This window comes from Crotalus tigris, unplaced genomic scaffold (genome assembly GCF_016545835.1).
Source record: "Crotalus tigris isolate CLP2741 ecotype Arizona unplaced genomic scaffold, ASM1654583v1 scf7180000020806.364445, whole genome shotgun sequence".
In the NCBI taxonomy this organism is placed as follows: Eukaryota; Metazoa; Chordata; class Lepidosauria; order Squamata; family Viperidae; genus Crotalus; species Crotalus tigris.
In genome coordinates this window covers 117,543-133,966 of record NW_024098193.1, presented here as the reverse complement: position 1 = coordinate 133,966, position 16,424 = coordinate 117,543, and the positions used below count along the sequence as shown (strand labels likewise).

Genomic DNA, 16,424 nt, shown 5'->3' with positions numbered 1-16,424 from the left:
CTTTGGCCACTCTAATGAGAAGGAAGGACTCACTGGAGAAGGGCCTAATGCTGGGAAAGATGGAGGGCAATAGAAGAAGGGGATGACAGAGAATGAGATGGCTGGATGGAGTCACTGAAGCAGTAGGCGTGAGCTTCAATGGACTCCAGAAGATGGTAGAGGACAGGAAGACCTGGAGGAACGTTGTCCATGGGGTCGTGATGGGTCGGACACGACTTCGCAGTTAACAACAACAATTGATTGGTGACATCCTGCAAGAACTGTGGTGTTTCCAGGAGATGACTGGAAAGTCCATAGACATAAACATCCTCTCCATCCATCCCTCCCTCCCTCCTACCCTCCCTCATCAACCTGGTCAAAGCAACCACATTAGATTTCTCCATGTACTTCTTAGAGGCTGCCAGTATGTGTCACTGTGAGGACAGGGAATAGACATAGAATGAAAAGTGTTTGAATATTAGTAGCTCAGCTCTCCAAGCTTGGCAATTTGGCTGCAAACGTTTCATCTCCATTGGGGGGGGGGGGATGTTGAACGTCAGTGCATTTTCATTTCAATAGAATGAAAAGTTAACCTACCTAGCCACCAAGAAGAGGACACAGCTGACGGCAAGGTAGGCAAGTAACATGAAGAGCCAAACCCCGGGAGAAAAAGGATCCAGAAAAGAGAAATAGCCAGGCTTGCGCCCCTAAGACAGAGATAATAATAATCATTACAGTTCACTTCTACGACTTTCATACAAATTTAAAAACAAACCTTTGTTGAACAGAATAAATGGGTAAGCTAGACTAGCTTAGGTGGGGTAGTTTGGGATTCACTGTCTCCTGGTAAGACATCCACCATGCACATGATCTGAAGTAGGCAATCACAAATACTTTATCGTTGTTCCCAATAAAGCTACGGGAACAAGTCCAGCTGAGATGGACACCAAATCAAGGCTACTCTCCATTTTTCATGAACGTCTAGGGAGATTCTCAGTCATCCAGGTCATGGTTGTCCGAAATGTGCTTTTTCAAAAGGCAACTGGACTTTCTTGTTTTTCCTTGAAGATGTTTCGCTTCTCATCCAAGAAGCTTCTTAAGTTCTGAAGCAGCAGCTGAAGAACTGAAGAAGCTTCTTGGATGAGAAGCGAAATGTCTTCAGGGAAAAACAAGAAAGTCCAGTTGCCTTTTGAAAAAGCACCTTTGGGATATGGTTCATGAAGCATCTTCACTTTGAATCCTGAGGCTCCGTAGTATCCAAAGCAGAACATTCAGATTCAGTCACAGCTTTGTTCCATACAGTATTATGAACTTGTGAACTTTAAAGCTTCCTCCTTCCCTTATGTATTCAAGATGGACAGTGAATAATATTTATATGTTACTTATATGTAAGAGTGTAGGTCTATATGTAAGTTTATATAGTATGTTTTAAATGTATGTTATGTATGTGTACACTTTGAGAGGAAGCAACTAAATTTCATTTTTAATGTGTGCCACTGTGCCTACAGGAAAAAATGACAATAAAGGTTATCTTATCTTTTCTGTTCTCAGTTGATTCCTTTCCTATGACTGATCTTCAGTATCTTGGGGCAAATGTTTTAGAAAAGGGGAATTTTGCAAGAACCAGCTTCTTGGGAATTGATCTCCCGGATAATAGCTGTTCAATAACAAGCCTATTCCAAATTAAGGTCCAAAGCTAGATGCATGGTGGAACAAACAACTGCTTCAAGTAGAAAATGTGCAAAATTTCAGAATTGTGGTAGTTCGTTTTATAACATGTTTTCTTCTGACCAATGCTAGCGGGAAGATGGCTTATGTCATACAGATCTAGTATTTCCATAAATCACTTTTGCTACTCTCCCAGAGAAAGAAAATGGATTTTGTGTCATGTTCTTCATTTCTCATGAACCATTTTCAGTTTGCATCCTGAATCTCTACTTGCTTTTCTGTCTTCCAGGGATTAAATAAATAAAATCATCATTATCACAAAGTGCAATGGCATCTATTACATCCAGCAAGCTTAAAACTTTGTCTAAAAGCATTCATGCCACAACAAACCATTACATAAATTGTCTGAATCAATTAACAAACAAACAAACAAACAGGGAAGGGTATTTTAGGATATGTGGATTTCAAACAGGAGAAAAAGACAATCCGTTCTAACCCAATGTTTGTACTTATCCACCCCCAAAACTGGTTGGGCTTTGAAAACAATGGAAAATGGTGTGTTTCAAAACACACAGGTTTCGACTGGAAATCAAGCTAAGTAACTTTCATGAAAAGACGGCCTATCCTTTCCTCTCCTGCCCCCATGTCCTTCAGATGAGGAGTCCAACTCAGAAAACATTTGTTATTGTCTGTTTTTTGGCTAAAGAAAACAAAGGCAAATGCAACCAAAATCAGTGTCTTCTAGTGACTTAACTACACAGAGACTCTACACATGTGTAGCATGTAGTTGTGAAACTGGTAATTGCACGGTTGCCCTGGCGCACATGGTCCCACATTAGAAATACAGGGAGTCCTTGACTTATGACCACAATTGAGCCAAACATTTCTTGTTAAGTGAGACATTTGTTCAGTACATTTTGCCCCACTTTAAGACCTTTCTTGCGTTTGTTCTTCAGTGAAAAACTGCAGTCGATAAGTTAGCAACACGGTTGTTAAGTGAATCTGGCTTCCCCATTGACTTTGCTTGTCAGAAGGTTGCAAAAGGGGATCACCAGACCTTGGGACATTGCAACAGTCAGTTGCCAAGCTGCGAATTCTGATCATGTGATCATGGGGATGCTGGAAGGGTCATTTCCCCCCCCAATGCCGTTGTAGCTTTGAACAGTCACTAAATGAGCTGTTCTACCTGTACTTTTTCCTTTAATGTATAAGTACCGTATCTTGTCCTATCAAGCCCAGATCTCTAATTACTGTTACTGTATTTTTCTACTGCCAGGAGCTTTTGGCATAAGGGACCTTGAGCAAACGCGTCGCAGTTCCTTCTTATCCATCAGAGGTCTACTAGCTTTCTCCCACTTTGATGAGTTGCCCATTTACACTGCTCTAAAAGGAAGTCACAAGTTTGTTAAACGGAGATATCCATTCATGTGAACACACAGAAAGGCCGTGGAAAGTTTCACTGTTAGAAAATACGGCAGTATCATCTCCCTGCTGACAGTACGGCACCAAACCCCTGAGTCCCAAGGCCTGATTTAATGATCCCATTCCACAATATTCCGTTAGTTTGAATGGGGAAGGGGGAGAGGAAGAAGGCTGTATTTTTAACAGCAGGTCAACAGCTAGCCCTCCTATTAGAGTCCCCGTGTCAGAAAGCCACACTTGATTAAATTGTAACACATGAAATTGAGACAAATGACAGGCCCATTTGAGCTTGCCATTTGTAGTTATTTGTGAAGCTTGTATGTTTGTGTGTGTGTGTGTGTGTGTGTGTGTAGAACGGGGTACAGGCAAGCCGGGTCTGAGGACTGAGAAAAGAAATGATAGAAGACAGAAGCAAAATGTCATCTCAACGGAGAGGAGAAGGAGACGAGGCAATGCCACTTGAACAGGCTGGAAATGCTTCTGCAATTATTTGTTAGGAAACATCTGATGGAAACAATAGATTAACACAATGCCAGCTGCAGTTTTCCATGCCAGAATATGAAGGGAAGAGGCACAGATGGGCTTTGAGCACCATTTTCATCAGATCTGCACAGGAAGACTAGAGTAATGAGTTTTCAAGCCTTCTAGTGTTAAATTAATATTTACTCTTTTAATTACTTAATTGCTGCACTGCTTTTATACAGTATATACTAAGCAATAGGTTTTTCCCCCCCTGAAACCCATAGAAAAGTTACAAAGCAACTCTAAGACACAAGAGCTGATGTTTGGAGAGGTAATGTGAAGAACAACAGAAAAGGAAAGCAAAATGCTATACTAAATTCTACATTTGAGCTCTAAGGGGATCCAACAGTACCTATTGGTTCCTTTCTGTAACATGTCAGATTTTTTTTTTTAAAAAAAGGTTGACCATGGAAAATCCCAAGGCACAAAGGCTGCCTCCTACCTGCTTTGAAGGACACAAGGACAGCTCTTGTTCTAAACTACTGAAAAGACTCAATTTAGCAATTCTTTGCTTTCTTTTGAGAGACTGGCTTAAAAAAAAAAAAGACAAGACAACAGAAACCATAGATATAGCATTCTGTTGCAAACTGCAGTTTGAAGGGACAGAATTCTGTGGCAGATAGGCCACCAGAATGGGTAGATCATACGGTTTAGGGGCAACTGCTAAATGTTTCAGTGACGTTTCCATCACGATAGTGGAAAACAACAACATAAAGAAATCCTTTGTTTGGCCCATTTGCAAATGCTTTTCTACCATTGGGCTGATGGCATATTAGAGGAAGGATATGGAGATGCCCTTCCTTTCTGGGGAAAAAGCATTTCCTACTAGCAGATACTGGAGAGGCAGATAGCCAACTGATACAACAGTAGTGGGCTTTTTCAGGATGACAAGGTGGAAGCTTACCGCAAGGAGGTTGAGGGGCTGATGAACTGGTGTAGGGAAAACAGCCTAGTTTTAAATACCGGAAGAACCAAAGAGATCATTGTTGATTTCTGAAAAGGCAGGCACAGCCACACTTCTGTGTGCATAAATGATTCACCTGTGGAGAGGGTTACCAGCATCAAATTCTTGGGTGTGCAGCTAATGAGTAGGCTGACTTGGTCGCTCAACAGTGAGAAACTGGTGGAGCAGGCACAGCAGCGCCTGCATTTTCTGCATCGCAGGAGAAAAGCACGTCTTCCTTCCCCTGTCCTGACTACATCCTGTCCTACAGCATCACAGTCTGGTTTGGAAGCATCCCTGCTTCGGACAGGAAGGCGGTGCAGAGAGTGGTGAGAATGGCCGGAAAGATCATTGGCAGTTCCTTCTCTCCCATCCAGGACATAGCACAGAAGCGTTGCTTGAGCAGGATCCGTAAGATTATCTGGGACACTACACATCCTCTTCACGACCTGTTTTCCTTGTTACCTTTTGGGAGGAGGCTTTGTGATATTCGTAGCAGAACATCCAGATTCAGCGATAGTTTCATTCCATACAGCATTAACCTTGTGAACTCTCAAGCTTCCTCCTTCCGTTATATATTCAAGATGGGCAGTATTTAATATTTATTTGCTACGTATATGTAGGGATGTGGGTCTGTATATATATTGTTCATAGTATGTTTAGGTGTGTGTCATGTATGTGTTTCACTTGAGAATGGGCAACTAAATTTTATTTTTGATGTGTGCCATTGTGCCCACAGTGAAAAAAATGACAATAAAGGTTATCTTATCTTCCCAATTCTGGAAATCCTGAGAAGGAAATAAGCAAAATCATGGTGATGAATTGCGCAAACAGGTAGAATCTCTCCCTTCTTCTTCTGACTCTTGGAGTATCTGTTGTGTTCCTACTCTCAGGGCTGAGACCAACTAATAAAGTGGCACAGTAGGAAAAGGGCAAGCAAACTCTTATCTAAGGGGAACTGAATTGATAAGCTTCCTTTTCTTTTTCTGCCTTTTTTCCCCTGAAAACTGCCTATTCTTCTCCCTCTCCCGTTAAGCCTATTTTTTTCAAAAGAATTTTTTTTCTTTCAGTGAGGACATTACTGGGTGTGTTTTTTTTTTTTTTTTACTCCCCCAGACGCAGCTCAAACCAAGGGCAAAGGCAGAATTAACATCCATCTCGGCTTGCATCTGTCAATATAATGGCCACCTGATTTTTGCACAGGGATTAGAGCAATGGTTCTCAACCTTTTTAATGCCGCGACCCCCAACCGGTCATAAGTCGAGGACTACTCAACTGGTGCAGCACCGTTTGCAGAATGGGACTTTTGGCGGGCTCAGCAGGGCAGAGACAGCCTGGACAATTCCTATTGGCTTTTGAAAGCCAATAGAATTAGACTCTATTCAAGAGAGTCTCTTCTATTGGATTTCAAAAGCCAGTAGAATAAAAGGGAGTAGCACAGCTAAGGAAAAAGGGGGGAAAATGGCGGACTGCGTTGTTTGGCGACCCCCGTGAAATGGTCGTTCGACCCCAAATGGGGTCCCAACCCACAGGTTGAGAACCACTGGATTAGAGAGAGCAACTCAACCAGTCTGAGATAAAATAGAGTTATTGTTCAGTGGATGAAGATGCTGCCAACTGAGTAGTGGGCCCATTTGTCTAAAGGAGTTTCTCCTGCTTGTCTCCCTAATGGAGAAATGTGGGAGTTCTAGTCCCATAAAACTGGAAGGCGTCTTGTTGGAGAGGCTGACAAAAGGCCTGCAGATTAGAAGCCCAAACCAAATGGCAGTAGGAACGTGTATGTTCAAAGCTGAGGTTCTGACAGAGGCTTCCACATTTGTCAAGGAGCATCGTCTAAGAACGGAGCTTTGTACAAACTAGGGAGTCCTTCTATCCATGAATCAGGGTCTCCTGAAGGTAGCCAATGCACTCTCTTCCTTCTTCTATGCTCCGTGAACTTCTGGAAGGGGAACATATAACTCCTAGGAGGGAATTATCCGCACCACTTTGCAAAAGACAGAATTCATAGGCCACAGAATAGGAAGTTTATTATTATTATGTTTACCAAAGGTACCATGAAAGGTATCTTTAACCCCAAAAGGTAAAGGTTCTGTTGAGTTGAGCTAGGCTCTTGGAAACCGTCAGGAGATTATTTTGATTTTCATGTCAGCCTGCAGTCTGGTTTGCCCAGGTGATATCCCATTCAAGTACTAATCAAGGCTGACCCCGATTAGCTTTTCTTCTAAATCAGCCAGAATGAATTAGCTCCTACCACCAGCTTTGATATTCCACTACAGAATCTAATTTTTGATTGTGAGTTTTATAATTAGTGTAATTTCTAATTTTCCCACAATGTTATTTAAAAAGAAAAGCGGACAATATCTGGCACAGCGTAACACGTCTCTTGACCAATCTTTGCCCTAATAAAATCCTCAACTTGAGCTAATTTTGAGGTTTTAAATAATGTCAGAATAATGCCTTTAAACAGTAGGAAAACAAAAAGAGTTTTTCCCCCCCCCTCTTTTTGGTAGACAAATCCTCACAGCTATTGGCTTTGTTCAACATTTGTATGCAGATATCCTTCAACGTGCAAACGCTTTTAAGTGATGTGTCTTACCAGGTGAACGCGATAGAGGATGCTGATCCCCAGAGTCATGAACGGCTTTGAGAAATCAATCACCTTCTCTCGCTCTGCTGTAATGGTCAGGCCAGCTACTGCCAAATCAGCTTTCTGAAAAGGAAGCACAGAGAGATGGATACCTGTTGCCCAAATGGGGTTTGGGGTAGCAAAGAAATCTGACACGGCTGATTTCTAAAGAAGTATTCTCGTGGAAGTTTTGCCTGAGGAAGAAGGCTTGAGAGAAAGATATTCTTTGGCTCTCTGTGTTTGTGTATGTGGAGAGGGAGAGAGAAAGAGAGAGAATGCAAAGTTAGGCACGTCTGACAAATGTCTTGAGCAAAATGAAACCGAAAGAAGCAGCTGACTCGAGGTCATAGCCCAGGATTTGTAATTAAAGAGATCTGAGTTGAAGACAATTTGGTCCCTAAGTTTCTCCAATGGTCATTCTTCAAAGCAACTATTTCAGTAAAAAACACAATGAAGAGAATCCCACAAACAATCAGAACCCCTGTTGCTGATTCTGGAGGATGTAGCTCAATCTTTTTTGGGGGGACCTTGGGGACCGCTTCTCTGCTTTATTGGGAACAGACAATCAAGCTTGGCTTCTATTTCATTGGCCAAAAGGACACAACAACCAATCACAAACATGCAACTTATAAGCAATTTTCCCCAGGGAAATGAGTTTCAACTTCTGCCTCTCTCTTCCATGGCTATGGAAGCCACCGGTCATTGGAACAAACATCTCAAATCCCTGTTCTGTGTCCTACCACACAGATGCCTGAAAAGATCTTGGAATAATCTTGGAACTAATAATGTGGAGTGTATCACTCCATGCCAGTGGGGGAGAATAATATATGGATCAAACCTTTCCCAGGTCACAAAGCCAACAGAGCAAGAATAGATTGGAGACACCTCCTCTTCCTGTATGTGGACTGTTCCTATTTCAACAGCACTTGCTTTGTACTAGGAAGCTAAGCAGAACCTTAAATGTCTTTCCTCCTTGCCATCTGGAATCTGAAAAGGTATACCAGTGGCAACAATCTCCAATTAGGTGTCCTTTAGCAGGGATGGAATTTCCAGAAGTCTCAGAAATCTTTTGCTCCAGTGTGCATCAGGCCTAAAGGAAGCTGGTGTCATACTGAGAGTCATTGCAACATATTAGTTAAGATGTTGGCATAGTAACATTAGCAATAGCAGTTAGACTTATATACTGTCCCATAGCACTTTACAGCCCTCTCTAGGCAGTTTACAGAATCAGCCTATTGCCCCAGACAATCTGGGTCCTCATTTTACCAACCTCAGAAGGATGGAAGGGTGAGTCAACTTTGAGCCGGTCAGGATCAAACTTCAGGCTGTGGGCAGAATTAGCCTGCGATGCTGCATTCTAACTACTGCACCAACCTCAGCCATAGAAACTCCCTGGATGATTTTGAGCCTTCTCAGCCATTCTACTTTGTAGGGTTGTTCTTTTATGCAAAAAAACCAGGAAAAAGTGGTATGCAGTTCATTTTGAGTTACCGAAGGAAAAGCAGGATGGAAGCCCAATAAAAAATAACTAATAAACCAGAAGAGTGTAATGTAGGGAGCTCTCCATGGTCCTGGTTCAGGGCTCTATTCTTGGAAGATCATATCTTTCCAGGAACGCAGCCACAATCTATCACAGTTGGCATTTTGCAAATGGAAGCTCGGCTGCAACACCTTTAGTTAAAAGAACACCGCTGCAGAAACAGCCATAAACAAATGACAGGACTTCTTCCTTTCTTCATATTTAAATGGAGGTGGCGATGCGGCAACCTTGATAAGAAATCAAAACGAGCCATGCCTTACTACAAATTATTTTTTTTAACTCATTTATATAACTTGTATAAGGATATTCATTTTAAATGTGACTTTTATCACCTCTGGTCTTATTTAACGTCATGAAACTGCTCTTTGAGGGTGTGTATTTGTTTAAAGGAACCCAAACAATAGCAAGCTCCCCGCCTCTCACATTGGTATTATTCCCAAGGTAGGACGCTGTTGCATTGCTTCTGAAAATTAACTGTACATATCCTACCCTTGTCCTTTATATCTCCAGGCTGGTAGGTTCCTCGTTGTAGAGGAACTTGCAGAAACAATAAACAAGGATTTATCACTCATGATTCGTAACCAAAGTGGAAAACCTCTGACAAGTATGTCAAAGGCTGGGGTATCTTATAATTTGGGGTATTTAGTTCTGCTGTAACATAATGCACCCGTCATATCCTCTGTTTGTCTCTCTTCTCAGTTTATACCTATCAGTTTTTATGGTCACTCTCTCCCCACATGATTCTGGGCAACTAGCATCCTATTAAAAATAACAAATTATCTGTCTAAATATGTCAACTGACCCAGCTGGAGAAATGTAACCTTTTAGTTTGTGAACTTGAAATACAAATACTTTGACTGTTCCTTTCACTAAGCCATTGGAGAGAGAAAAGAGCTTATATTTAAACCTGCATTTATAAGGCGAAAACAATGGAACAGCAGCACCACTATCCCTTGTAATCCTGAAAGTTTTCTCCACCCTTCTCCCCTCTGCAGAGGAACTTTGGTCCTTATTAAGTCTTATTGAAGTGGCTTATATTATTTCAGAATTCAGCCTCTACCTGTGACCGTTCAGATAAAATAAAATATTATTTTTCGGTATCTTCATCAAGAACAAATAACGGCTATATTGGTGCACCCACACAAAGACATTTCATACATCCTTTTATCCTTCAGCCCTTTAGCACATAAGCTAAAAGAAGCAGGTTTTTCTTCTGCTAGAGAAAAAAAAAAAGATTCTTCCACAGAGTCAGAATATTTGTCTGTACACTAAAAGACAGAAGGTCACCACCTCAGTCTTTGTGTTTGGTTAAGATTCCTGAAATCATGGTCTATGCTACCCATAGCAGCATCTGAACATCTGACTCAGTATGTTGTTTGGAAAATACAAGCTAGATTAAAGTGCTCTGATGGATTAAAGTCCTGCTACTAATGAAACCCACCAAATTTAGACCTCTTTTAAGTTCTCCTCAGTTCAAGGAAAGCTCCATTCGATGCAAACCACAGAGAAACTCTGTTCTACAGAATTTGTCCCTCAGTTAAAGGCATAGACCTTACTCCATTCCCAGCAACTATTTACAGCAAAGCATGTAGTAGCTCTCTTGCTTCCTTTATTAGACATTTAAAGGCCAGTAGACTATTTTCAGCAAATGGAAGTTGACACATCAATCACACTCGCAGAAGATAACCATTTTCCTATTATGTTTAATACCACAAATGATTCACAAAGGACCTTTATATTAATGTGAGTTCTCTGGGGCACTGGGGGTGAGGTGTCATTATGGATTTAGATGGCAAAGAACGCCCTTGTAAAACCAGAGATCGATATTAAAAGTAACATTCTCGAGAAAAGGCCATTGTCAAAGCATAAACCACTAGAGAGGGCTAAAAATTCAGTCACAGCTTTGTTCCATACGGCATTAACTTTGTGAACTCTAAAGCTTCCTCCTTCCGTTATGTATTCAAGATGGGACAGTGAATAATATTTATATGTTACTTATATGTAAGGGTGTACGTCTATACATATGTTGTATATAGTGTGTTTAAATGTGTGTTGTGTATGTGTACACTTTGAGAGCAAGCAACTAAATTACATTTTTAATGTGTGCCATTGTGTCCACAGTAAAAAATGACAATAAAGGTTATCTCTCTCTCTCTCTCTCTCTCTCTCCCTATGTATCCATCCATCCATCCATCCATCCATCCATCCGTCCGTCCGTCCGTCCGTCCGTCCGTCCGTCCGTCCGTCCGTCCGTCCGTCCGTCCATCCATCCATCCATCCATCCATCCATCCATCCATCCATCCATCCATCTATCTATCTATCTATCTATCTATCTATCTATCTATCTATCTATCTATCTATCTAAGGTTTCTAGCAATAAAAGTCCATGGATTCTTCACTCTGCTCTCAATGATCCACTTGAATTTTGAGTCTGATCAGGGCTCCAAGGGCACCAAAGATTGATGTCCCAACTAACCTGCCTGTCTATTTAACCGAGTCTCCAGGGAGTAATCCTTGCAAACAGATCGATGTAGCAGGCTCTATGAAGTTTGGGTCTTAGGATCTGGATCTGAAATGATGCTATGCTGACTAAGAATGATAGGACTTGTATTCATATTCGAAAGCACTAAGTTATAGATGCGAGAGACTATTTGTAGCTCAGGGTTGAACTGTGGGATTCTTGACTCCTATGAGCTTGGTTGTTTTCCACTGTGCATAGGGTACTGATGATGTTACCTAGTTTGGTAATGAAACGCCTGCAAGAAAGCAACCAAGCTCAGAGAGCACCAAGGACCCCACAACACTAAATATGATAAGACGGAGCTATTTCATTCTTCTCTTGGTTCTTTTTTTGGTCTCTGTTTTTCGTTGGCTGTTCTGGGTCTTTGCCCCTCCTGCCGCACAGTCTTTTTTCTGGTCTTCTTAGAGTGATGGTTAGTTCTCTTGGATCTCAGGGCAAGCCCAGTCCTTATTGAGAACACAGACATAGTTTTGGGGCTACTTCTATATAGTGGAATCTGAACGTTGATAAGAGAGGTGGCTGTACCCGAATTAGCAAGTTTAAGCTTGTCTTTTTGCAATGATAAGCTGTTGCTCATTATCTTTGGTTTTTTTTTCCTAAGCTCATAGTTTCTTGACTTAAAGATTGATTATTCTCCAATAATCAATATTCTCCAAAGTGCCTGAAGGCAGGACAAGAAGTAACGGATGGAAATGAATCAAAGAGAGAAGCAACCTAGAACTAAGGAGAAATTTCCTGACAGAAAAATTAACCAGTGGAACAACCTGACTCCAGAAGCTGTGAATGCGCCAACACTGGAAGTTTTTAAGCAGAGACTGGACAACCATTTGTCTGAAATGGTATAGGGTTTCCTGCATGAGCAGGGGGTTGGACTAGGACAGTGGTTCTTAACCTTTTTGAACGAATCGCCCCCTTGAGCCAATGAGGAAGTTGTCATCGCCCTCCTCCCCCAACATAACCTCTCAATCACAACATGGGAAATAATTCTTCAATTTATGCAAACACTTTTTTTGTTTTCTTTAAAATTGTTCATCAGGACATATCGATGCAAATAATTTATTTCTAATCTTTTCCCCATATCTCCCATATTCTGGCTAATGGCGCGCCGCTGTATGGGTAGAGACTGCTGCACAACACGCATGAAGATACGCAATGAATATTTACATATGTACGGCGTTCTGTACTGAAGCTAGCTGGAGGAACATTTGAAAACACAATTCATTCCACTAATAGCGAGCGATCTGATGTTTTTGTATGACAGATACGAAAAAGTCTCAAAAGTGTCCCCAAAACGTCTTGCTCCATCACCCCCATATTGCCCCCTTTTTGTTCCTTCGCCCCCCTGAAAAATGAAATCGCCCCCTGGGGGGCAATATCGCCCAGGTTAAGAACCACTGGACTAGACCTCCAAGGTCCCTCCCAACATTGACATTCTGTTCTTCTGATTAATTTTAAAAAGTGGAAACATCATGGGAGACAGAACATATTTTGTCTTTGTCATTGCATAGATGATGAATTAGGCAGCTGGAGTTGTTGTTGCTTTGACTTTCTGGCTTGTGATTTTAGTATTATTGTGTGCCATCCAAAATTGTGCTTCAGAACGTGGGCAATAATAAATATATAAATATTCTGGTGGCATCAGTATCTCCGGATGCTTCTCAGTCAGAAGGCTACTTCAGTTAGAACAAAAGCCTGCCTGCACTGAAAGATTTCATAAGCATGATCCTGCTCAGTTTTTCATTAAAAGTTGATGTTGTCTCTGGTTTGCTCAAGAAACCCCTGGGGCTCAACAGAATTCTTACTAACTGCAAATGCTGAATTCCATTGCCTTGGCAGCTAAGCCCCCTTTCAGTTAAAATTCAAGGGTGTCCACCCTCTCGTAGTAAATTAATCTGGTAGAGTAACTAACGGAGTTAGTTTTGGCTCTACTGGTGAAAAATGCTGTTTGATGGTATTGAAGACAGTGGGCCACAATTTAGTAAGAGAAGATTTGCTAAGTTATACTGTGGACATTTATCCACAGTCAGCACCATGCCTGGCTTGCCTCCTGCAGCTGTTTAGGTAACACCTGCCAAATCACAAGAGGAAAGGTTGTCCAAAACATCTGTTGGAGTCGGAAGGAGAATTTTGCTGGAGATAGAGGTGATCAGAACCAAGAGATTCTGTTTCATTCTTTCTGTCTAAGGCTGGAGGGAGGTTGATTTTCGGAGTCTACTTCTGCCTAAGAGAATGGGAGATAAGCACATGACAGAGACACTCTGCCATATCATCCCTTCAGGAAGACTATATTTTACACTTGTACCAAAGAAATTGTTTTTTTTATAGTAGTGATTCGTCCACGCACCCCATCTCCCCAAAAGCACAGAAAGAGCTTTAAGCAATGCTTCCAAAATATGGAATTGGTTCCTAATTCAACTCACGCAAGAGGAGAGTTTAAACAAATTCTTGACTCCAGAACGACAGTGTGATTCACTTAACAACCGCAGTGATTTGCCTAACATCCATGGCAAAAGAAAAGAAAAGGATGTAAAATCAGATGGGCCCCGTTTAATAACCGCCTGGTTTAGCAACGGAAATCCTGGTCCCAAATGTGGCCGTTAAGTCAAGGACTATCTGTGAAGGCTCACATGTCTACCAATAATGTAATACGTACAGAAGCACCCGTTAGGATCCCGTAGCAAGTGGTGCATTTGGAAATATCTGCAAATTCTGGGGTAGGGGAGGGGGAAGCATGAAACCACAAAGGATTCTTAATGCATTTATTCCCTCTTTGAAATACAATTGGAGAATTAAGAAGTCCACAGCGTAAGATTGAATTTTGATGAGAAATGTCCCAGGCATATCCCTCTCTGCATTAGAATCCATGTCCAAACTGCCAGCATCCTCCAGAGCAGAACACAGAATCCTAGGGCTGGAAGGGACCTTGGAGGGCATCTAGCCCAACCCCCTGCTTGAACAGGACACCTTATACCATCCTGGTCAAATAGTTGTCCAATCTCTTCTTTAAAAACCTCCAGCGATGGAGCACCCACAACAATTACCCTGGGCCATTAATGGCTGCTCCCTTCCTGTCCACGAGCTGGGCAGCTGTATAAATTTGTTGGATAAATAAAATAAAATCTCTGCCCAAATATATGCAAACACACCAGGAAAACGTCTTCCAATGTCCCCAAATATTTTGGCGTCTCCTCTCCTCCTCCCTTTTTCCTTGCACAAAAGATGATTTTTTTTTCCAGGTTGGAACAGCCATTCTAGTCTCACTGGTGGAAATTACAAAAAGGCTCCCTCAAGAAGACATTTTGAGTGGGCTGCCTCACATTTGACAAACAAGCAAATAAGGACGGAATTTAAGCTATCGTGACAGGTTACAGCTCCAAAATTTCGCCCAGGTTTGTTGAAACCTTGAGGCACATCTATGGTGCAAGAAAGGCCACTCTGAACTGGAGGGACCCCAAATCGTTGGGGTGAGTCAATTTTTTGTTGCTGAGTTATTGTATTTCTCCAGTGAGAGAGAAGTGAATTAATTATTATCCAGCATTGTTCCTCCTCATGTTGCTGATCCATTTACAATGTTTATTCAGAAGTCCCATTCAGACGAGCCTCTGGAGTATTAAAATAAAAATATTATCTTTCCTGATTTGTCTTGTTTTATGGCTTCCTGTCCAACTCATCTAGGAAATGGGTGATGAATTCCTCGTTAATTAATTTGTTTATTTCCAAAGGATAAAAACAATATTACTGCCATCTTTTCATTTCACTTGTCCCCCCTTTCCTTTCCTCAGTAAGCTGATTAATTAAAGACGATTCATCTCTATTTCTTCAGCTACACTGAACCAAAAGAAACAAAATGGGAAGCCTTCAACTAAAAGCACAATAACCCACTAGACATTAATTCACTAGTAAAGGAAAAAAGCAAGAAGCAACAGTGAGAACTGGACACAGAACCACTGATTGGTTCAAAATTGGAAAAGGAGTCCGGCAAGGCTGTATACTGTCGCCCTGCCTATTTAACTTATATGCAGAGCACATCATGAGAAAGGCAGGGCTAGATGAATCAAAAATTGGAATTAAGATTGCCAGGAGAAATATCAACAACCTAAGATATGCAGATGATACCACTCTAATGGCAGAAAGTGAAGAGGAACTAAAGAGCCTCTTGATGCGGGTGAAGAAGGAGAGTGCAAAAGTGGCTTGAAACTCAACATTAAGAAAACCAAAATCATGGCATCCGGCCCTCTCAATTCCTGGCAAATAGATGGGGAAGAAATGGAGGTAGTGACAGATTTTATTTTTCTGGGCTCCAACATCACCTCAGATGGGGACTGCAGCCAAGAAATTAAAAGACGCTTGCTCCTGGGGAGGAAAGCTATGGCAAATCTAGACAGCATACTAAAAAGCAGAGACATCACCCTGCCAACAAAAGTGCGTATAGTCCAGGCCATGGTTTTCCCAGTTGCAATGTATGGCTGTGAAAGTTGGACCATAAGAAAGGCTGAGCGCAAAAGAATTGAGGCCTTTGAACTATGGTGCTGGAGAAGACTCCTGCGAGTCCCTTGGACTGCAAGGCGTTCAAACCGGTCAGTCCTAGAAGAGATCAACCCCGACTGCTCTTTAGAAGGCCAGATCCTGAAGTTGAAACTCAAATACTTTGGCCACCTAATGAGAAGGAAGGACTCACTGGAGAAGGGCCTAATGCTGGGAAAGATTGAGGGCAATAGAAGAAGGGGACGACAGAGAATGAGGTGGTTGGATGGAGTCACTGAAGCAGTAGGTGTGAACTTAAATGGACTCCAGAAGATGGTAGAGGACAAGAAGACCTGGAGGAAAGTTGTCCATGGGGTCGCGATGGGTCAGACACGACTTCGCAATTAACAACAACAGCAACAACAAAGGAAAAAAAACTCCCCCAAACACCAAATATCGGGTCTAAAGCATGCCGGACAGCAAAGAAGATTGCAGCTGTGGGCAATGACATCTTTTCATTGTATCACACAAAGTGAGCAGGAAACAGCAATCCCAGAAAAATCAATATGAGAGCAATCGCAGTCAGACGACTCCCAGCTATTCACTCTTATAAAGCGGTGGCTGCTGTGTCAATCTTGCTTAGTTTGTGCGGTGACTTGCAGAAGGGGTCACCCATCCTAACGGCTGAGTTCTTAATTCTCCTTTATGCTGAACAAGCATCGCTACGTTACGAGTCGG

The 16,424-nt window shown here is 41.9% G+C and overlaps 1 protein-coding gene across 1 annotated transcript in view; it reads right to left on the bottom strand.

Annotated features, from left to right (window-relative positions):
* The window catches only part of LOC120319541 (glutamate receptor ionotropic, kainate 4), a gene marked incomplete at its 5' end in the record, with an annotated part of 81,272 nt that overhangs the window by 17,018 nt on the left and 47,830 nt on the right, over nucleotides 1-16,424 (bottom strand). The window contains 2 exons of the mRNA XM_039368486.1: nucleotides 577-686; nucleotides 7,131-7,244. Of these exons, the coding sequence (XP_039224420.1) occupies nucleotides 577-686; nucleotides 7,131-7,244 (224 nt within the window). The remainder of the gene's footprint in view (nucleotides 1-576; nucleotides 687-7,130; nucleotides 7,245-16,424) is intronic.